The following is a 23,883-nucleotide window of genomic DNA, read 5'->3' as shown; positions in this document are numbered from 1 at the left end:
GCAGCCTAACTCTAGGACTTTTTTTTGTTTTGCTGCTTTAAAATAATTTCATAATTTGTAGGAAGTTACAAAAATATACAGATAAGTCGATGTATTCCCGTCACCCACTTTCCCACAATGATTACATTTTATATCACTATAGTACAATATCAAAGCCAGAAAATTGACATTGGTACCATGTGTGTGCATAGTTCTGTCATTTTATCACATATGTAGTTTCATGTAACTACTACCACATTCAAGACACGGAAAGTCTATTACCGCAAAAATATCCCTCATGCTACTCTTTTACAGTCACATCTCCTCTTCCCCCACCATGATCCCTAATATCTGACACTAATCTATTGTCCAACTCTGTAATTTTGTCATTTCAAGAATGTTATAGAAAGAGTCATACAGCCATGATTTTCAAGATTCGCTTGAAAACTCAGAATAATGCCATTGAGATCCAGCCAAGTATTAAATTTTGCTACTTTTTAATATTGCTGAGTAACATTCCATAGTATGAATGTACCATAATTTGTTCGGCTATTCACCTGGTGAGGGACATTTTGATTTTTTCCAGGTTTTGGCTGTTAAAAATAAGGTAGACCATATGCATTTAATATAATTATTGGTAGGGCTCAATTCTCCATGTTATTTTTTGGGGGTGTTTTTCGTTTGTTTCTTTCCTCTGTTTCTCATGTCTCTGTTTTTGTTTTCCTGCCTTTTCATGGATTACTTGACATTTTTTAGAATCCCATTTTTGATATCTGTAGTATTTTTGAGTGTCTATAGATTTTTCAGTGGTTGCTCTGTGAATTGTACTTACTTATCACCATCCACTGGTGTCACATTTTATCAGTTTGCATAAAGTATAGAAATCTTGTCTCCTTTTAAGTCCTTTTATCCTCCCCCATTTATAATTGTCTTAATAGATACAGGTTAATACCTCTTTAGTCTTGGATTTCATCTTTTATTAGCTATTATTTTGTTGAATATTGTCTTTATTCTTCCCTACTGGGATTTTGATTTGGTAAATATTGGACCTTCTTATTCTGTCTTTTATGTCTGTTAACCTCTATTTTGTATTTTTTCATTGTTTTATTTGTGCTCTAATATAGGACCTCTGATCTGTTTTTTCCCCAGTTTACCAGTTATCTCTTTCACAGTGTCTATTCTGTATTTTTAACTTGTCCACTGAGTTTTTGTAATCTTTAAAATTTTGATGTTAGTTTAATTTTGTGAAGTTCTATTTGGTTCTTTTCCAAATTTGTTGATTATTTTTTTCTTTATATATCCTATTACTTATTTTATGTGTTTGTATTTAAACACATGTATTTCTAAGTTTCTATTTGATAGTGCTGTAGTCTGAAGTTCTTAGGGATCTAATTTAGTTTGTGTGTCTTTTGACTCCCACTAAGGTTGGATTGTTTCTTGATGTATTTTTAAATTTTGAATTATGAGATCATTTTCCATAGGCCTTTGTCTGGGGTTAGTTCTGTGCTTGGGTTGAGAGCATGCCTCCAGAGTTTTGCGAGGGGTTCCTGATTATATGACCAATCGGGAACCAAATTTTATTTTGATGCTTAGATTGAGATTAAGACTCTTTGTTGCGTTATACCCAAGCGAGTTAGAGAAAACGCCACACGTTGAGACGAATTAAGAGTCCTTTATTAAGCCGGGGGCCAAAGAGACGGCTAATGCTCAAAATTCTCTCAGCCTCGAGGAAGGGCTTGATTAACTTTATACCTTAGTTTAGGAGGGGGAGGGGAGCTCAAATGCAATAATTCTACAGAAGTAAAAACATGCAAGAATCAAAAAAACAAATGGTTACAGAGAGATTAACAATTTAAAAGGCAAACGGTTACAAAAAAAGCAACGGAACCAGGTGCAGGGCTCTAAATCCTTTGTTAGAGTTAGATATGGATGCTATGCTGGACGCAGACTCAAGGCTTTATGTTGTTATCTTTTTGAGCAAAATCCTGGGAACTTCACACATTGTTTGTTCCAGTACCTTATCAGTTAATTGGGCTCCTTTGAAATGCTGAGGATCTGCTTACACAAGTTAACTCCTTGAGGAAGGGGGTCGGGTAAGGAGCCCTTAATGTCTTGTAAATCAAGGGGCCAAATGGAGTTTGTCCGGCTTTCCCAGCTAAGGGAGAGTCTTATTTATATGGGAAACAAGGCTAGGTAGTTAAGGAGACAAAAAGGGAAAATTTAAAAATAGAGTTAGTAAAAAACAAGGTTAGGCATTACAGTTGTTATTATTTTCCTGAGCCTAGCAGCAATTGACAAGGTGTTTTTCTCTAGTCTGACCTTCTCACTAATGGTATATCTCTCCATATTTACATGGGACACCTTAGTTCTATTTCCTGTGTTGCACACATCTCTATGGCCTCGTCTTGTTTCTGAATTAAAACATAAAACCCTAGGCTGTTGAGACAGACAAACCCCAACCAGAGCTAACATAGTAGTTCCTAATCTGATTGCTCTGATTTGGCATTAAGGGACCTAAGGAAGGTATTATGACCAAAATGCTAATAGTAGCTTATGTTGGAGTGGTGGATTGAAGATCCCTTCTTACCCTTTATTTTTTAAACTTCCTGGTTTTATAATGAAAATATTAAAACTGTATAAAAATATTAAGAGGAAATAAATATATTAGTGTCCTTAAAAGTTTTTAGATTTAAACACACTACAAGATGACAAAACAAAAATTTCAGAATTAGTTTTATTATTAAAATATTTGCAGACTTTTGTATGAAAACACAGAAAAAGATCTTTCTGATACTCAGCGACACCTTGCTAAGAAAAAATATGAGCTACAGCTTACTCAGGAGAAAATTATGTGCTTGGATGAAAAAATTGGTGAGTTTTTTTCTCTTAATATTACTTTTAGTTTTTCTTAAGTTTGGTAGCAAAGATGTATTTTCTTCTCTTCAGTATAACAGAAAAACTTGGAAACAAGCGCTTAACTAAGTTTATGAATAAAAAATAGTAGAAAAATTCATTTTTCTTTGACAGCAAAATTTTTTAGATTTAGCACCATAAGTACTTAGTGATAAGTTAAAATTTATCAATGAAGTAATAGCTAAACTCAGCAGCAACAGTTTGTAAACTTTACGATGATAACTTAAATTTGAATTTTTTTGTGTAATATTGTAGCTTGTCCATAGCTGCTGTAATGAAACAGTACCTATATATTACTTTTGGTGGAAAGTGTACATATGTTTAGTTATGTCTAGCAAGAACTCACTTATCACCAAGGGGATAGTGTTAGTTATGTCTGTGATATTACTGGGGTTTATAGAAAAAGTTACTTTTTTAAAGTTTCTTATTTATGTTTCTTGTTAGTGATCAGTATGAAAATATGGTCATAACTTAATATTACAGGGTAAAATTTTGGTCAGGGCTATAGAAGAGCCTATTTTAAAGCAGAGGAAATATTGTTAACACTTGCTATTATATAGTTCAAGAATGTCTGGTATAACCAACTAGGTAGATGGAGATACTATTTATCAAACCAGGAAATATTAAAACAGAAATATAAAAGATAATATTGAAGGAGAACTCACATTTGGGTATTTTAAGTCCCAATAAAGATCTAAGGTAAGCAGCTGAATATTTAAGTTTGTGTCTCAGAAGAGAAAGATACATATTTGGGACACATCAGCATATAAATGATATTTTAAAACCGTGAAATTACCTAGGGAAATATAGAGAATGAGGAGAAGAGGATCCAGGACTGAGTAACAAGAAGCCAAAGAAGTAGGAAGAAGACCCAGAAGTGAGTGTTATTTTGGAAGACCAGAAAGCAAAGTGTTTTTAAAAGGGGAGGATATGATCAATTGTCAGACACTTTTGAGAAGTGAAATAAGTGAGGCTAAAGAAAAATATTGATTGGATTTGGCACATTGGAAGATTTGGTACACCAAAAAAAAGTTTGAATGGAGTGTTGGATGTAGAAGATAGAGTGGGCTGAGGAATAAATGGGAAGTGAAGTCAGGACAGAAAAGAATAGAAGTCTCTCAAGAAGTTTGGCTATTAAAGGGTAGCAAGAAAATAAGGTAATAGTTTGAGTGGGCTGTTAGGTTGATAATTTTTTTAAGCTAGGAGATACTAGAGCTATTTTAGAGATGTATTGATTGTTTGATTGCCAGTGGGAATGAACTCAGATATCAGGACACACAAAACATGTGGGTTGTCTTAAAGGCAATACTGCCTGCAAAAAGAGACATGGTGTATTCTCCAGTACTATATAGATCAAGCTTTTGGCATATGACAATATGGTATTATCTCCCTTAGCACTGCTCCTGGATGGCCCTCACAGGTATTAACCTAGTAGGGATTAACCTAGAAGTCTGTCTAACAGAGCTTCCCTTGTAGAGCTCTAGACCAGTGGTTCTCAAACTTTCATCTGTGTCAGAATCACCTTGAGAGCTAATAAAGATCATTGGAGCCAGCCTCCTTGAAGTAGGCTAGAACAAGAGCTTTTGTGTCTCTAACAGTTTCTGTAGGTAAATCTAATACCTAGAGTAGGTGAACTACTCTAGACGAGTGGTTCTCAATCCTCATTATACATTAGAATCACTGGGGAAAGAAGGAGTTTTTAAAACATAAATTGCTGTTCCCTCCCCCAGAATTTCTGATTCAGTAGGTCTGGAGTGGAGGCATAAGAATGTACATTTCCCAGGTGATGCTGATGGTGCTGGTTGAGAAACCACAATTTGAAAACTATTCTTCTGTACCAATCATTCAGGCCTTCAACATTGACATTGGCTTGCAAGAGTTCTCACAGATTGAATCATACTTCCTGGGATGATTTTTTTTCCTAGGAATTTTTATAACACTACTTTAGAAATACCAGAATATTAGAAGACATTTTACTTTAAAGATGACTTAATTGAATATTTTATTAAGATTTGTTACTTACCAACTTTATATACAACAGTGATTCTAGGCTAGAGGGAGGGGAGGGGAAACTACAGGAGAGAAATGCCGCAGATTGTTTTGATATTCCACTTACTTCATCCACCCACTCTCTCTTTTCCCATCATACATTAAGTCTACTTTGACAGCTTGCGATGTAGAGCTTTCCTTCACTATTCTAATTCATTGTTATTGTGCTTTTGTGTTTATGCATCATTTAGAGTTTTGTGATTCACTGTAGCTTTTAACCAAAAAAAATTTTTTAATTTGGGATATAGTACTCATTGTTAGTAATTGAATATAATATATATTAGAAGTAAGGAGAACTTCAAAAAGTACGATAATCTGCTTGAAATAGAAAAAAGATTTTATTTTGATTAAAACAACACTTTTATGATTGCATATATAGATAACTTTACAAGGCAAAATATTGCACAGCGAGAAGAAATCAGCATTCTTGGTGGAACCCTCAATGATCTGGCTAAAGAAAAGGAATGCCTGCAAGCATGTTTGGATAAAAAATCTCAGAATATTGCATCCCTTGGAGAGAGTTTGGCAATGAAAGTATGTTCTGAGAACTGTGGTTTATAAGAAACGTTTAAATGAAATGTTAAATGTTAAACTATGGCTTAAAAGAACTAGAATCTGAATAAAATATTCGAATTTTCTCAAATGTTTTTCTAGAAGCTGGAACTTCAAAATCTGACTTTGAAATATTTTAAGATAGTTTTAGGAAGCATGTGTACAAATCTAGTAGCTAATATTTTAAGTTGATTTTTCTATCATGAATTAGTAATTAATATCAACTGACAAGAACTAATTCAGATATCAAAATATAAAGCATGACAATAAAGTAGTGAGACTGATTTCTTCTTAAAAGCATATTTTCAGGTAGTTACCCTTTGTAATTGTGTTTAGAACTAGGAACACTTTTCTTTTTTTTTTTTTTTTTCAAACGGGAGTCTTCCTCCCTTGCCCAGGCTGGAGTGCAGTAGCGCGATCTCGGTTTACTGCAAGCTCCGCCTCCCGGGTTCAAGCAATTCTCCTGCCTCAGCCTCCTGAGTAGCTGGGACTACAGGTGCCAGCCACCACGCCTGGCTAATTTTTTGTATTTTTAGTAGAGGCAGGGTTTCACCATGTTAGTCAGGATGGTCTCAATCTCCTGACCTCGTGATCCGCCCACCTCAGCCTCCCAAAGTGCTGGGATTACAGGCGTAAGCCGCTGCACCCTGCCCTAGGAGCACATTTTTACATCATCCTCAGGCTTTGAGAATAGATCATATAGGGCTGGTGAATAAAGCTGGATAATAACCTCCATCCCACATTTTTGTTGTTGAAAAAAGATGTAGCTGGCTGCGTGCAGGCCGGGTGCGGTGGCTCACGCCTGTAATCCCAGCACTTTGGGAGGCCGAGGAGGGCAGATCATGAGGTAGGCGTTCGAGACCAGCCTGGCCAACATAGTGAAACCCCCGTCTCTATTAAAAATACAAAAAATTAGCTGGGCGTGGTGACGGGCACCTGTAATCACAGCTCCTCAGGAGGCTGAGTCAGGAGACTCGCTTGAACCCTGGAGGCGGAGCTTGCAGTGAGCCGAGATTGGGCCATTGCACTCCAGCCTGGGCGACAGTGCGAGACTCTGTCTCAAAAATAAATAAATAAAATAAATAAAAGGTGTTGCCAACAAGGCAGATACTGATATTATTTTCTAGCTTATAAACTGATTCTGAAAGCAGTTCCTAAGCTGTTTTCACAAATATCTTAAGCAAAAGCAGCATCATTGGAATAAGGGCTTTATTAGTTTACTTTATTACTAAGGTAACTAATTCATTAATTTATGTTTCCATCCATCCATTCATTCTTTCAACAAACATTTGTTGACATGTACCAGATGTTATGTTAGAAACTGAGGGTGAGGCAGGGGCATGGTGGCACACGCCTGTAGTCCCAGCTACTTGGGAGGCTGAGGCAGGAGTATCACCTGAGCCTGGGGGGTGGAGGTTGCAGTGAGCCTAGTTTGTGCCATCCTACTCCAGCCTGCATGACAGAGCAAGACTCTGTCTCAAAAAAAAAAAAAAAAAAAAAAAAAGGTGAATGGTCCGCCTTCTCAAAGCCTCTAGTGTAATAAGGAGAGAGATAAAGATACTGTTATGACAGAATATATTAAGTGCCATAATGACATATGCACAGTGTGTTGTTGGAATTGGGCAAAAACACACCTGATTCAGCCTGGGAATTGGGTTAAGGGAGGAGGAAGGTCTGGAAAAATCTTCCATTAAGTGATGGTGCCTGGACTACCCTGAAAAATGACTAGATAGTAGTCAGGAGAATATTTGAATGACTAGATAGTAGTCAGGAGAATGACTAGATAGTAGTCAGGGAAAGAAGACAATGAGAAAGGGTGATCCAGACAGGTTGAACAGCTTAAGTGAGAGTCCAGTGGCTTTCATGAGAATTTCATGAGACTTCCTGATAGTTTAGCATGGCCAGAGAACAGGTTGTAGAGAGATAGATATGGGAGGGCAAAGAAAAGATGGGATAGGCATACAGTCCCTTCTCTGCTGTGATGCTCATTGCAGCCTTACGGTGTGTGTGTGTGTGTGTGTGTATATATATGTATATAACCCATCTCTTCATATATCTATCCCATAGAGATATAGATATATGAAGAGATGGGATAGTTAAGCAAAAAAATCATAAAAGTACATGTGATGTTGAGTGTGAGATCTATCATCATGGATATAGAGGGTCACTGAAATAATGATAATGAAATGTTACAATTAGGTCTTTATTTTATAACAAATATTCTGGCATTTGTAAATTCATATAAAAGATGGATTATAGGGAAATGAGAGTAGTGACAGGGACACTAGTTAAGAAAACAGTGTTGAGAGCTATATTAGAATAGTAGGAGTATCAGTGAGAGAAATAGGTCTCTTAAGGAAGTAAAATTGACAAGGTATGGTTTCTGGCTTAAGAATCACATGGATAGTTCCTATGTATGAAGGAAGAAACAGGAACTAGAACAGGCTTAGAAAGGAAAGTTATTGACATGTTGAGTTTGAGTTGTCTTTTGGGTTATGTAGGTGAAATATTGAAATATTTAAAGGCTCTTGGACTTTTAGGTTTGGAGGAAAATTTAATTAAAGTTAGTAGATTTGGGAATCATGAACATAATTGAGGTCATCAAAGGGCATGAGATGGTAAATGCTTGTGGAAAAGGCTGACTCATTGTTTTGAAATTTTAGGTTTTTTAGGTGGAATTTTGCTTCTCATTATATTTAAAACATTTTTGAATATTTAAGCATGATTTCCTTTCACAACACTAACATTTAGAAGCAAAATTCTTCACATCTTTCAAAATCTCATTTTCTTGTGCTATATCTAATATTTCACATTTCTTCCATTCTGCGAACCGTACCAATGTTATATTTCCTTCACAAGCAATATTGAGTTACAAGTCTACTTCAAAATCGAGAACTTTGTATAAGATTTTATGAAAGTAAACACATCCATCCTCTGTAGGGAAAATAACTTGTAAGGTACCGTTAGGCAATCAAAAGATGAAATGTTCTCTATAATGATACCTCAGAGCTGAACTAACAAAGGCTACTCAGTGAAAACTAATACTGTTCATATAGAGATTACAGAAATAAATTAGCATGGAAAAGTCTACATTATAGTGAATAAAGTGATTTTTTTCTAGTATCCATGGTTTAAAAATATGTTTTACTACTTGCTACCAATTAAAATTAGAAAACTCAATGGCAACTTCATAGATTTTTGGGTAAGAAAAGCCAGAATTATTTGAATAAAGTTATAGTTTATTTTTTCTAAATATACTTAGCACCATCCTGTCCAGACTGAATTTTGACAGTTAACATGAATCTACATCCCTAGTTGGACAACATATGAGGTTGAATAAGAAATATTAAATATTATTTTAAAAAATTGTTAAACCTTGAAGTTGTACAAGGAATACATCTTAGAACATACTGAGGTTGTACAAGGAATGATGGCACATTTGAGAAATGGTGGTATTAGGGTCACATTAAGAGAAAAATAGGCTAAGAGTATATGTTATTGGATTCAACCCAGAAATTTTGTTGCCCTGGATACTTTACAATGTTTCTAGAGAATTTTTTTTTAAGATGCTCTTATATTGATAAAGTGAAGCCCTTTTTAGGCTTATCAAACATATTTTAAGGTTAATCAAGAAAGGACTTTTTTTTTTTTTTGAGACGGAGTCTCTGTCACCCAGGTTGGAGTGCAGTGACACGATCTCAGCCCACTGCAACCCTCACCACCCGAGTTCAAGTGATTCCCTGCCTCAGTCTCCTGAGTAGCTGGGATTATAGGCGCCCACCACTGCACCCGGCTAATTTTTGTATTTTCAGTAGAGATGGGGTTTCACCATGTTGGTCAGGCTGGTCTCAAACTCCTGACCTCGTGTTCCACCTGCCTCACCCTCTCAAAGTGCTGGGATTACAGGCATAAGCCACCGCATTCGGCCTCAAGTAAGGACTTTCAAAAGCACTAGTTCAACTAGCTTTTCAGAATTTGTTCAGAAATGTATTAAATTATATTTCAAAAATGTGTAAACATTACATTTTATGGAGTATTTTGTCTTTTAGTTTTTCCTTCGTTGGCTTGTCCTTCTTGAAGGGGTTTAACTTTTTTTTTAATGCATATTTTAACAACACACCAGTATCTATTACTGCCAGATGTGGAATCTGTACCATTCCATGAGAAAGCAGAATGGGAAACTGTAGCTAAAAATACCCTGGAGAAGAGCACATGAATAAAGGAAGATAGCGCACACACACACACACACACACGCAAATATGTGTAAAACTAACGCTAAAGAAATAGGAACGGCCGGGCGCAGTGGCTTACGCCTGTAATCCCAGCACTTTGGGAGGCCGAGGTGGGTGGATCTCTTGAAGTCAGGAGTTTGAGAACAGCCTGGCCAACATAGTGAAACCCCGTCTCTACTAAGTATACAAAAAATTAGCTGGGCATGGTGGCGCATGCCTGTAGTCCCAGCTACTTGGGAGGCTGAGGCAGGAGAATCGCTTGAACCTGGGAGGTGGAGGTTGCAGTGAGCCGAGATCGCTCCCTCGCACTCCAGCCTGGGCATCAAGAGCAAAACTCCATCTCAAAAAAAAAAAAAAAAGAAAAGAAAAGAAACAAGAACAGAATTGGTTGGAAAATATAGGTTTGGGTTTTTAAAAATCTTTTTACTTAGTTACTTAAAATTTGAAAATCCAAACGGCAAGGTGAAATCTAGTTATTACTTAGTGAAATAACTTTCTTACTTTTTTAGGGCTAATGTTAGCTCTAAGTATCTGTTTATAGTTGGACTAGTTCAGGGTCAATGGGAGTTTTAAAAAGAGGTGTGGGAATGGTATTAAAGGCATTAAGATATTCAAACCCATTTCTGCCTTGACTGACTCCACTACTTCTACTCCCTCATCACGCCTTTGAAAAAGGAAAATATAAATAGTTTATTTTTCTTACCTTTGCTTGAGGCCTAATGCTTACCTTCTTATTAGCTCTCACCTAAATATCAGTAGTATACTTCTATAAGTAATTGGATTGGAACAGCTTTTTGAAGATTTTGTTGCTGGCTAATATAAATAATACACTTAATCAAAATTATTCTTAAAAACTAAATTTAGGTATACATGATTGGCTTCTCTGGGTTTTATAACATAAAGAATGTGAGCAAGAGAACCAGTTCTAAATCCCAGTATAAAATGCCAATACTCCAATGCCAAACCATTGGTTTGCCTCCAAAAACAGGTGGTTATAGGGTTCTTGTGTTGCTGGGTGACTGCACAAAATATCTTTTGACAAAGAATTTGATATACTGATCTCATAATTACACCTAAGTATAGCCTTTACTTTAATGAACATAATCTATTTTTACCCAGTGCAAATATTCACATTGATATACTAGGCTTTAACGTGTGGAAAAGAATAGGACATACATGTTTTTAAAACCAAATGGAAACCTAAAGGGAAAGGGAAATTTTCTTTTTGTTCATTCAATTTTAACAGAAATAACAGCTTAAGATTTTTTTATTTAATACTTATATTATTTTTCAAGGAAAAGACCATTTCAGGCATGAAGAATATCATTGCTGAGATGGAACAGGCATCAAGGTAAATCAGTCATTCAACAAATATTTGAGCTCTTACTGGGGGGCCAAGTACCATGTTAGGTACAAAGTTAGTAAGAAACAAGGGGCTTAGTGATACGTGTAAGGTGCTAACTCTCTCATCAAAGGAGGCCTAAGTCTGTCTAAGGAACTAAAAGAGGGGATGGTGTTTGCCAAGTAAAATAAGGGGAAGGGAAGGGCATTTAAAGTAGAAAGAATAGCAAAGAACCACAGATCATGTTGACAATCTTCTTGACCTACAAGTGGGTGAGTGTTGTTGAAACCTAGAGTGTAAGGGGAGAAGTGAAGGGAGGAGGCTAAATAGGCAGGCAGAGGCTTGTGTTATAGACAAATGAGTATTGGTTATATCCTTTGGGCAATAAGAAATCATTAAAGAATTCTGAGGAGATTTTTGTGTTAGAAAGATACCTAAGCAGAAGAGGTGGTGATAAATTGGGGTTTAGGAGTTGTGGGACAGAAGGAGTGAAATGCTTTTGTATGAAGGAGAGACACCAGGAAAATGCCAGGTTTCTGGCCAGGGACAAATACTGAACATGAAGAAAGTATGAGGAGAAAAAATGATTTTACCTCTGAATTTGAAGAACCTTTGGGACCTTATTGTAGACATGTCTAGTAAGCAGTTAAATATAAGTCTGGGGTATAACACAGGGGCTAAAACTGGAGATAATTATTTTGGAGTCATTGGATATAGATGGGGTTGGGAACCATGGATATGAATAGAGTTTGTCTGAGAGAAGGGTTAGAGTGAGAATAATTGGGAGGCTAGGGCTTGAGCCCTGAAAAGCATTAATTTTTAAGTGGGCAGAGGAAGAGGAATCTGTAAAGGAGACTAAGCCATAACAGAAGTAGGATGAAAGGCTTCCTAATACTTGATGTAAGAAGTTTTGAAATATTTGGCAAATCATTGACTATTATGTATACTTAGTATCCTTTTCATAGCGAAATGATGGCAACATTGAGAAACTCTAATGCACTGTCTTTGCAGTATTTATTCCTATAAATTCAAACGTGTTTAAAATCTCTTCAAATGTTTTCATACTAACTGTCCATCTTCTGTCTTGTGAGAATTTGTTGCTCTGTTTCAGTAAAATGTCTCTTCTTATGTACTCTTTGATTTGTGGAATAGACAGTGTACTGAGGCCCTAATTGTGTGTGAACAAGACGTTTCCAGAATGCGTCGGCAATTGGATGAGACAAATGATGAGCTGGCCCAGATCGCCAGGGAAAGAGATATCTTGGCTCATGACAATGACAATCTCCAGGAACAGTTTGCTAAAGCTAAACAAGAAAACCAGGTACACTTGTTCCTAGAATCATTTTCTCCAAGAAAAAAAATATGAATTTCTTGTGAGGAACAGCCCTCATTTTATTTTATAGAAGAGCTCAGACACTGGAACTAGCCTTTTCTTTTTTTTTTAAATAACAAAATAGGCCACATAATTTTTAAATGGAATTCTCAGACACAAAGGGTTAAATATTAAAGAAAAGAGAGAACAGGGCTATATTTGTATTAAACCTTAGTACTTCCTTGCTGAAGGATAAATATTTGAATAATCAAAAAATGAGAATAAAAACCTTGAGAAACCTTAAAGAAAAGAATAGGTTTTGTTTTTTTTAAAAGTGGACTACATATTATTCTGTTTTAAGTATGAATGTATGGACTGTGTCTTGTTTTTTGGTTCTCATTAGCACTGTGATTCTTTTTAGGAAAGTTCCTCTTACAATTACTCTTTCTCCCTAAGGCAATATATTGAAGTCTGATCTGCAGTTCTCATTTCCAATAACATTTATTTTAATGTGAACATTTAAAAATCCTATTTGGAAAATTTCTTCCCTTCTCAAAATTTTTAAGACCAAATGGTTTTCCCCACTTTGATATCACTTTCAGTGTGTTTAGTTTGCATCCTGAAAGTCTGTGTTCTTTAACTGTTGAAGATTATTAATTTACTTAAACAGCTATAAAGCTGTAATACTTTGTTAATCATAAAAAATTATCTGAGATGTTAAAGTATTTTGTTTAAAAGTTAATGAATAATGGGATGCTGGAACAGAAAAAGGACATTATGTAAAAAAGGAAAGAAATCTGAATAAAGTATGGACTTTAGATAATAATGTATCAATATTGGCTTATTAATTGTGACGTATGCGCCATACAAATGTAAAATGTTAACAATAGAGGTGCCCTTTATAATGTCTTCACAACTTTTCTGTAAATCTAAAACTATTCTAAAAGTTTATTTAAAAAATTAATGAATAGCAATAAAAACCAAAACATGGGAATTTGTAAGGTTTGCCTTTGTGTACTCTTTACAGCTAGAGCATATGGGCTAAAGGTGGATATATCTTATTTATGAAAACCTAGAAATTTAGTTTCTATTTTTTTGATTGGTTTAGAAAGTCTTTTTTCTAAACAAAAAGTTAAGAGTTTAGAAAAGCCCCCATGTTTTTAACACTCAGTTACTGTTATATTTGACATATTTTTTTAATTGCTATACAGTGCACTTAAAAATTTTAACACTATTTTTATACACATTTTCTAATGTAGTGAGATAAAATCACCTATCACTTTATATCATGCTTTTTTCTACATGAAGAGGCAGTAGAGTCGAGTAAGATTCACATGGGTTGAATCTTGCTCTCTGCGTGTGTGATCATATAAACCAACTTCTCTGAGTCTCTGTAGCATCTGTAAAAATGGTTAATAAGTGAGACTATACCTGGAAAGCACTTACTGTACTGTCCAGTATATCACTCAATAAATATTTTATAGCTATTATTAGCTTACTATAATATTGTAAGCATTTTCCTGCCTTGTTCAAACTTTGTAAACATTTTTTATAATCAGAAGAAAACTGTTGTCATAACAATTTACATATGCTCAAAAGTAGTTTTTTCTGCATTATGGTCATAGGCCCAAGGTAGAAGAGAGGTCTCTCTCTGTGGACCACAGGTTAGGAACCAGTATTGCAGAAGACTCGAAAGTGGAAACTTTAAAAAATTTTATCCTTGATACCACAACTTTTAACAAATTGGGATAATGAGGTATTTTTGTGTTTTAGCACAATTTTTTTTTCACTTAACATAGGCAAATATTTCCCTGTATTATTAAAAATCATTCCAAACATTTCTCACAGGTATGTAATATTCCGTTATGTGGTTATGCCACTATGTAGATATACTATTATTTACTGCATGATTCACTTAATGTGAATAAATATTGTCACTGTAACAAATGCCTTAATGACAGCATCTCATTAAATTTTATTAGATTTCATTTCAGACTGAATCACAGATTATCAGGTTTCTTTTTAATTATTATTTATTTATTTATTTATTTATTTATTTATTGTAGAGTTGGGTTCCCACTATGTTGTTCAGGCTGGTCTCAAACTCTTAGGCTCAAGTGATTCTCCCAAAGTGCCAGGATTACAGGAAAAACACCCAGCTGAGGTTTCTTTTTTAAATTAAAAAAATGTAAATAGACATTTTCAAATATAATGAATCCCCATGTGCCATTTCCCACCTTCAAAAATAATCAACATTTTTGTCTTTCTTGTTTTTATGAGCATTTAAAAATTGTCTCTTGATACATCACCAGATACCTGATCACAGATTTGCTTTCTGCAAATCTACATTTACTCCAGTAGTACATGGAAATGCCCATTCTTTACCATAGCTGAATAGCTTTAAATCTTTATTAATTTGATAAGCAGAATAGTAATTTGTTGTTTTAATTAGCATATCTTCAGTTGCTAGTAGAGTTTTTTTCAGGTCTTACCTACTTATGCTGCTTTTTTTGAATTGCTTATTTGGGTCATTTGCCCACTTGCTATTGGGCTTATGTGTTTTCTTTTTTTATATGAGTTTATATATTAGGTATGTTAATTTTATTTGTTCCAAGTGTTTAAAAATTTTTTTATGGTATTTTTGAGATATAGAAATTTTTTATTTTTCATAGTCAAATATACCTATCTTTTTTTCGTAGGCACTGTCCAAAAAATTGAATGACACTCATAATGAACTTAATGACATAAAACAGAAGGTTCAAGATACTAATTTGGAGGTTAACAAGCTGAAGAATGTATTAAAGTCTGAAGTATGTATTTTTTTTTCTTTTTGCTCATGATACTTAGTTTTCACTAGAGTTAATTTAGAAGTTGGTATACTCAGAACGACAGGTGAATCAAAGCTTTCTTTAATACATAGTATATTTTAGTTTTGACAATGGTGGGTTAACTACATATTTAGAATGTTCAGAAAGATGCCTCGAGAATATGCCCCTTTTGTTTTGCAACTCTGCCACTCTAGACAAGCAGAGTCTTCCTAACTGGATGATGGACAAAGGGCTAAAATCAATTTGACCTCGCTTATAATTAATTGAAAGTGGTGGGGTTTCCAGTTATAAACCTCTGACAAAAGAGGTTCCACCTGATTATGTAGCAGATCAGAATTGGTTACCCTGTTATGGGGCCATCTATTTTTTTTAGGACCACAAGGCAGATGGTTCTCCTCACACTTCTCTGTTAGCAATCATTTGACCAGGCACATGTACATGACATCAGATGACTCCAATAAGTGTGGTGCATGTGTGGCAACTCAGGAATAAACAAGCAGCTTTACTGAGGATTTTAGATATGTCTATTAGGTAAAATATTATCTAAAATTGAGGGAGGATGTTCCTATTAATGGTTTGAGTGGTATGTAGGTAACACTATACCTATTATAATAATCAATCCACCTATACTATTTTATCATTTCATGTCAGTCCACAAACATATCTTGAACATTTATTTATGGTATGCATAGTACTGTTAAGGGCTTTGAGACAGAAGAGATTCTAAGGATTTCTAAATTGCAATCCTTGCTTTCAGGCAGCAAGCAGCCTGTGTAGGAAAAGCACGTGGTTTCCTACACTTCCTGATTTTAAGGTTCCAGCAATGTAATACCATAAATGAACAAAAGGCTTTTTATTTATGCAGGCTACTCAGCCTCTCTCATTCTTCCCATCTGTAATCGGGAAGAACACTCAAGTAAGTGAGATAATTTAAAACACCTAGCACAGTGAGCCATCTGAATCTATTCTAGAATAGGTCAGAAATAAATAAATGAATATCCAGAGCAACACTTTTTTTTTTTTTGAGACAGGCTCACTGTATTGCCAGGCTGGAGTGCAGTGGTGCAATCGTGGCTCACTGCAACCTTTGCCTCCCATGTTCAAGCGATTCTCCTGCGTCCTGAGTAGGTGGGATTACAGGTGCATGCAACCATGCCCGGCTAATTTTTGTATTTTTAGTAGAGACGGGGGTTTCGCCATGTTAGCCAGTCTGGTCTCGAACTTCTGACCTGAAGTGATCCACCTGTCTCGGCCTCCCAAAGTGCTGGGATTACAGGCATGAGCCACCGCACTCACCCCAGAGCAACATTTAACATAGTAAGCTTTCAGCCAGTGTTAAACACTTCCCTTTATCTCCCTTGTCTGTTAGTAACATTACCTGAAATTCCACCATTAGGGATTAGAACTTTCAGATTCTAGAATTATATTTTCAGACATCACACATCAAGCTTCTTAGGCTCAAGTGATCCTCCCACCTCGGCCTTCCGAAGTGCTGGGGATTTTAGCATCCTAGTATGAATTTGTTTATGAGATTGCGTAACACTGGATGGATGCAGGCCCGGAGAGAATGAACCACGGATCCATTTTGATAGGGATAGACCATCAAGAAGTGTGGAGTACTTCATTCATTCACTCATTCATGCAGCGTGCTAGGTGCTGGAGTGCCAGAGATGAATAACGGAGAGGAAACAGAATGACTGCCAGGCAGTGGGAACAACATGAGCAAAGGTGTAGGGGAAAAAGTAGGTTCTGTAGGTAGAGTAGTGTGTACAAGTGGATGATAAAGGAGAGGTAAGAAAGACCTTCTTTGAACCCTATTTTCAGAAGCTTTTGTTAGAACTAAAACATATAAGTTATTTAAGGATTGCCTTTTAGGAAGTTTATTTTGGAAACGTCAAGAATAAACCAGAAGGGTAACAAAATCAGAAGTGGAGAGAGCAGTTAGAAGAGGTTGTAACCATAATTTAGGCAAGAAATGCAAAGGATTCCAGCTGAGGCCTATGGAGTGTTGCAGTGAGACTTGTGGGTGGCCAGAGGGAGCTGTGGATACAGGGGAGGCACCATATAGAAGTAAAGAGATCCTGAAAACAGGAAATAGAGAATACCAAAGAACAGTTTCATTTTCTTTATAGTGTTGCCTCTCATGCTCAACACTGCTCAGGCCTCTATGGGAGGATATGAAAAAGGGTAAAATATGCTTTCTGCTTGCCAGGAAGGAGGGAGCACTGGGAGGTTGGAGGACAGGAGAGACATTCTATGGAATCCCTTTTCACTTTGAATAATGTACTACCTGGTCACAGAACTAAATTTAATATAAAAATGGTTCCTGCTTTAGAGAAATACAAGGTGTTATCAGGGAGGCTTTACATCCACACCTAACAACACAAAGCTGTAAGGCAGTTTTAAGTGAATGACATAGACAGTAAGTACTGCACAAAGTTAAAGAGGGTAAAGATCAATGTGAATACAATTCGTTTAAGTATATTGTACAAGCACCCTCCAAGTACATACTCTGTACACAACTATGATTGTTAGTACAGTCATGGAAAACACATATCAGGTTCCTGCTGACACAGTTGGAGTATCTGAATCTTGAAAGCCAATAAGGTGTAGTTTAGTATATTGTTGACTAACACAGACTTGGCAAAGATCTTTCACATTAGAGGCCACAAGGTGGCAATATTAGCTGAATTTCCACCAGTAAACATAATCAGGAGATGGCTTATCTGATTTGAAAGGAGTATTAGACATTATTTATTGCAATTTGGTCATTTTATTTAGCCCAGGATTTCTGATAGGGACGTGCACTATTTATTAACAGGAGGGAAAGAGATCTAGTGCCTTTTAAAAAAATTACCAAAATTACAACTAATTTTTTAGAATGAATTCACCAAACCATAATAAAATATTTTTTTAAATAGCCTAATAATGATTACTCGGTCTATTATATTGTTTGTGGAGCTGAATTTTTTTCCCTCCTTATTTCCCTACTAGAAATCAGACCCTACTTCAGTTATTCTGCTCATGATAGAATTTTGAAAGTTTAAAAAATCTGGTTCTTATTGTATGCTCAATTTATACATGAATGCATATTTACAGCTAGTGTTTATTGGCATAGGTTTGATAGTTTACTTATGAGCAATTTCAGGAAAGTTACTAGACTAGCAGGTAAAAGATAATCATAGAACAGTTCATGATCAAGATAATTAAGGCTGGGGCTATGAATAAAAGGCAGACACCAGAAAGGAAATTATCGGAAGTTGACATTTAAAATATGCAAGTACCCAGAAGCTCTGTAGCCAGCATAGCCTGGTAAATTGGTCAAGAACAAGGGAATACACCAGTACGAAAGGTCAGAGGCTCAGAATCCAGACCAGCAAGTAGTCAGTAAGCAGACATATGGGAAAAGCAGGCTGTGGAGGACTTCGAACAAAAGGAAATATAAGAACAAATTCATTCAGGTCTTGAAGAAAAGAGTAATTTACCTAAATTTACTATTTACTAGTGTTCACTGAGTGTTACTCAGGAGCCAGGGCAGATGCTGATTGCACTCTTTGTTAATTACAGGATGACCTGTTTTCTAAACTAAGAGTATAGATACATTTCCTCAGGGTTCTATTATAAACGCTTCTCATGGCAAGTGAATTCCCAATGACTTGGATAATAATGTTTAATTTTTATCATATGTTGAACATTTTAAAGTAATAGCTAAAGTTTGCTTTTCAGGAATCTGAGAACCGGCAAATGATGGAACAACTTCGAAAAGCCAGTGAAGATGCTGAAAACTGGGAAAATAAAGCCCGTCAATCAGAGGCAGATAACAATACCCTCAAACTGGAACTTATCACTGCTGAGGCAGAGGGTAACAGATTAAAAGAAAAAGTAGATTCCCTCAACAGAGAGGTTGAGCAAGTAAGTTTGGAAAAATATGCTTATAATACATCCTGCATCATATTTAAAAGAGTTTTGTTTGGCCTTCCATAAATTAAATGTATGAACAAACACGTAAATTATTTAAATGTACTGTGAATTGTAGCATGCTAACCATTCTCCTTATACTTTGATTCTTCTACAATCTCTTATCTACCCTACATCCAGAACAATCATTAGCATTTGTTAAAATTAGAAACTATTTCAAACATACCATAAAAGTGCAAAAGTGACAAAACAGATAAACATATCCCCAGCTCCCACATGTAAGGATACTAACATTTTGCCATGTTTGCTTCAAATGTCTCCTTGTTTAAAGAAATAAAACATTACAGATAAAACTTCTCTCATCCTTTTCCCTCCTACCTCCCTAGTTGCTGGTGTGCATAACTTTCCTGTCAGTGTGTCTAACTCCTTTGCATATGTTTATACTTTTTCTACAATCTTACACCCACAAATAATGTATAATGTTATTTGGTATGTTTTGGTTTTTATTTAAGTGAAAACAAACATAGTTGGAGATATTCATTTGCAACTTGCCCTCTTTGCTCAATATTATAATTTTGACACATCTATTTTGATATATATATAGTGTACTGCTTTACTCAAACAGTTGCATATATTCATTGTATAAATATTCCCTTTTTAAAATTCATTCCCATATTGAAGGAAAGTTAATTTTTTTTCACTTTTTTCTGTGATAAAACACTGCAACAAACCTTTTACATTTCTCCTTGACTACATGTTTCCCTATATTTATGCCTGGAAGTGAATTTTAAAAAGCTATATGCCTGGAGTAGATCCAAGATATGTGCAATTTCTGCTCTTCTAAGTTTTTGTCAAATTGCTCTCTAAAGTGTCATTCTGCCATAAGAAATCATGAGTTATTTTCTCAAATATGAATCAATACTTGATATTGTCAGACAATTTTTTCCATACTTTTTGTCTTGTGCTTCCTTGATTGCAAGTGAAATTGAGGACCTTTTCATGTTTCTTTGCCATTTAGGATTCTTCATCTATGAACGTTTTCTTGAATTTCTCTTGAATGAAATTTTTGTAAACTTTGGCCATTTTTCTATTGCATAGCTTATCTTTTTCATATATATATATATTTTTTTGAGATGGAGTCTCGCTCTGTCGCCAGGCTGGAGTGCAGTGGCGTGATCTTGGCTCACTGCAACCTCCGCTTTCCAGATTCAAGTGATTCTCCTGCCTCAACCTCCCAAGTAGCTGGGACTACAGGTGCCCACCACCCTGGCCAGCTAGTTTTTTTTTTGTATTTAGTAGAGATGGGGTTTCACCATGTTGGCCAGGCTGTTCTCGATCTCTTGACCTCATGATCCACCCACCTCGGCCTCCCAAAGTGCTGGGATCACAGGCCTGAGCCACCACACCCTGCCTTCATATTGATTTTTAATGGAATTCTCTATGTATTCTTGATAATAATCCTTTTAAAGATATTACAATTATCTTGTCCTTGTCTGTGGCTTGTCTTTTCACCTTCCTTGCAGTATAAACAGACATGTTCAGTTCTGATATACTCAGAATTATTATCAATATTTTCCTATATAGTTTATACTTTTATGTCTTCTTTAAGAAATCCTATACAATCCCAAGGCCAGAGAGATATTTTCCTATATTTTCATTTAAAAGTTCTTCTAAATGTTTGAAAGTATGTGAAATTTTGCCATTTACATTTAGGACTTTAACCTACTTGAGATTGATTTTGTGCAGTTCGAAGTAGACATATAATTTTTATTTTTGTGAATAGATATCCGTTGTCGTTTCTTCTCTGAAATATAAGTTAAGTCTACTTTGTCATAAAAATAAGTTCCCATACATTCTGCTCCATTGGTCAATTTATCCGCTTGTCAGTAATACACTCTTGTAGCTATTATAATTTTATGTTGAGTCTTGATATCTGGAAGAATTAATGTTCCCTCAAATTATCTGGACTGTACTTGGTCCTTATTAACCTGTCTCAAATGAATTTTAGAATAAATGTATCACATTTCATGATTTTATTTCTTTTCTATGCATTGAAGACTGGAAATTTCTATTTTTTTGGGTGCAGCCACCTGCAGCCCACAAGTTTTGAGATAATCCTTTCATTGCCATTCAGTTTTTAATATCATCTCGTTTCATTATGATTTATTTTTAATTACTAAAGTTTGTTTGTCTGTTTGAGACAGAGTCTCACTCTGTTCCTAGGCTGGAGTGCAGTGGTACAATCATAGCTCACCGCAGTCTCCAATTCCTGGGCACAGGTGATCCATCTGTCTCAGCCTCCAAGTGGCTAACACTACAAGTGTGAGTCACCACACCCAGCTAATTTTTAATTTTTTTGTAGCAATGGAGTCTTACTATATTGCCCAAGCTGGTCTTGATCTCCTGGCCTCAAGTGATCCTCCCACCTCAACCTTCCAAAGTGCTAGGATTAGAGGCATGAGCCACCACACTTGACCTGAAGTTTTAAAAAACTTTCCAACTTGCAGGGGACTTGAGGTTATTAGTCTATTTTTACTTTGTTGTGTCTAATATCTTATTGTCTAATGTTTCTAATATTGTGATCAGATAAAATGGCTTATGATAATTAATTCTTTGTTATCTGCTAAGAATTGCTTAGTGGCAGATTATGTAATCAATATTTGATAATATTCTACATGACCTTGAAAAGCATCTGTGCTCACTTCTTGGTGGACGCATATATGTATGTTATATGTATTTACAGATTAGCCTTGTTAATAGTGTCAGTCAAGTCTTATAAATCCTTACTATATTTGTATTCTTGATCTCTCAAATACTGAAAGACATGTTAAGGTCTTCCTCTGAAACTGTGGATTTGTTTATTTCCCTCTGAATGATTTTCTCACAGTTCTGGAGACTGGAAGTCTAAGATCACAGTGCCGGAAGGTTTGGTTTCTTCTGGGGCTTCTCTCCTTGGTCTGCAAATGTCTGCCTTCTTGCTACATTCTCACATGGCCTTTCTTCTGTGCATGCACATCCTTGGTGTCTCTCCCTATTCTTATAAGGACACCAGTCATGTTGGATTAGGATCCTATCCTTATAACCCCATTTAACCTTAATTACCTCTTTAAAGGTCCTATCTCCAAATATAGTCACACTAGGGGGTTAGGGTTCAACGTATGAATTTGGAGGGGACACAGTTTTGTCCATAACAGGTTGTTTCTAGTTTTTGGCCATGAGGAATGTAATTTCTGTGAACATTGTGTTCAAGTCTTTGCGTTCATGTAAGTTTTCATTTTTCTTGGATAAATAACTAGGAGTGGAATTGCTGGATTATATGGTAAGTATGCTTAACTTTGTAAAAACTTGACAAATTGAATAAATAATATCTAGTATTTGATAGTACAACAGGGTGACTATAGTCAACACTAATTTATTGTACATTTAAAAATAACTAAAAGAGTCTAATTGCATTATTTGTAACACAAAGGATAAATGCTGGAGGAGATGGAAACAAAAAACAAAGTGGTTGTATCAGTTTACACTCCCACTTGCACTGTGTGATAGTTGCTCTAAATCTTCTCCCACACTTGGTATTGTTAATAGATGAGTAAGGTTATCACATTCATATTTTAGTTTACCTTTTCCTCATGACTAATGATGTTGAACAGCTTTTCACATGCTTACTGGTCATGAGTCTATCTTCTTTTGTGAAGTAGCTGTTCAAATCTATTGCCCATCTTTTTATTGGCATGTTTATCTTCTTGTTCTTAAATTGTAGATATTTTTTGAACACTTTAGATTTTGGATATTTTCTCCCAGTCATTGGCTTGCCTTTCTGTTTTCTTAATAAAATCATTCTAAGAGCAGAAGTTTTACATTTTTTATGAAGTCCAGTTTACCAATTTTCTTTTTATACTTTGTACTTCTGTGTCCTGATAAATCTTTGCATGCACCAAGGTGCATAGACTTTCTTTTAGGAATTTTATATTTTTAGATTTTATATTTAGATCTATGCTACAATTGAATTAATACTTGTGTATGATGTAAGATAAGGGTCAAGGTTCATTTTTTCTCATACGGATATGAAGGTATCCAGCACCACTTATTGAAAAGACTTATTTCATCATTGAATTATCTGCAAATTTTTCACAAAAATCAAATGATCATATATGTGTGGATCTGTTTCTATACTCTCTTCTGGGTATACATCTATCCTTAGCCAGTAACCCAGTGACTTGATTAATATATCTTTATGGTAGATCTTGAAATGAGTTAGTTAAATCCTCCAAATGTGTTCTTTCCTCAAATGTTTGGCTACTATGGGTCCTCTGCATTTCCACATAAATTTAGAATGAGCATATCATTTTCTACAGAAAAAAAACCTACTTGGGGTTTGATTAGCGTTATTTTGAATATACAGATCAGTATGGGAAGAGTTGAGATTTTAACAATATTGAGTCTTCCAATCCATAAACATGGTGTATCCACTCATTTATTTATTTAGGCAGGTCTTTTATTTCTCTCAACAATGTTTTGTACTTTTCAGTGTATAGGTATTAAATATATTTTGTTAAATGTATCCCATATTATCTCATGGGGTTTTTTATGGCTCTTATAGAATATCTCATGAGTCTTTACAATGCCATTGTAAAAATGATATTTTATTCTTGAATTTTATGTTCCAGGTTTTGATAGCCTATACACAAAAGTAGAATAGAATTTTGTGACCTTTTATTCTGTAACATTGTTTAAATGCAATGTTTTAGTCCTAGTAGG

The 23,883-nt window shown here is 35.4% G+C and overlaps 1 protein-coding gene across 15 annotated transcripts in view; it reads left to right on the top strand.

The window, feature by feature from the left end:
- TSGA10 (testis specific 10) overlaps window positions 1–23,883 on the top strand; it is a 164,006-nt gene that overhangs the window by 71,225 nt on the left and 68,898 nt on the right. For all 15 annotated transcript variants that reach the window (XM_063695607.1, XM_063695603.1, XM_063695604.1 and 12 more), the window contains 6 exons: window positions 2,735–2,850; window positions 5,321–5,475; window positions 11,021–11,076; window positions 12,220–12,388; window positions 15,079–15,189; window positions 18,934–19,119. In XM_063695607.1, the coding sequence (XP_063551677.1) occupies window positions 2,735–2,850; window positions 5,321–5,475; window positions 11,021–11,076; window positions 12,220–12,388; window positions 15,079–15,189; window positions 18,934–19,119 (793 nt within the window). The remainder of the gene's footprint in view (window positions 1–2,734; window positions 2,851–5,320; window positions 5,476–11,020; window positions 11,077–12,219; window positions 12,389–15,078; window positions 15,190–18,933; window positions 19,120–23,883) is intronic.

Source organism: Gorilla gorilla, chromosome 12 (genome assembly GCF_029281585.2).
Source record: "Gorilla gorilla gorilla isolate KB3781 chromosome 12, NHGRI_mGorGor1-v2.1_pri, whole genome shotgun sequence".
NCBI lineage: Eukaryota > Metazoa > Chordata > Mammalia > Primates > Hominidae > Gorilla > Gorilla gorilla.
Note: the sequence above shows the minus strand (reverse complement) of the source record. Positions and strands in the feature narration are given on the sequence as shown.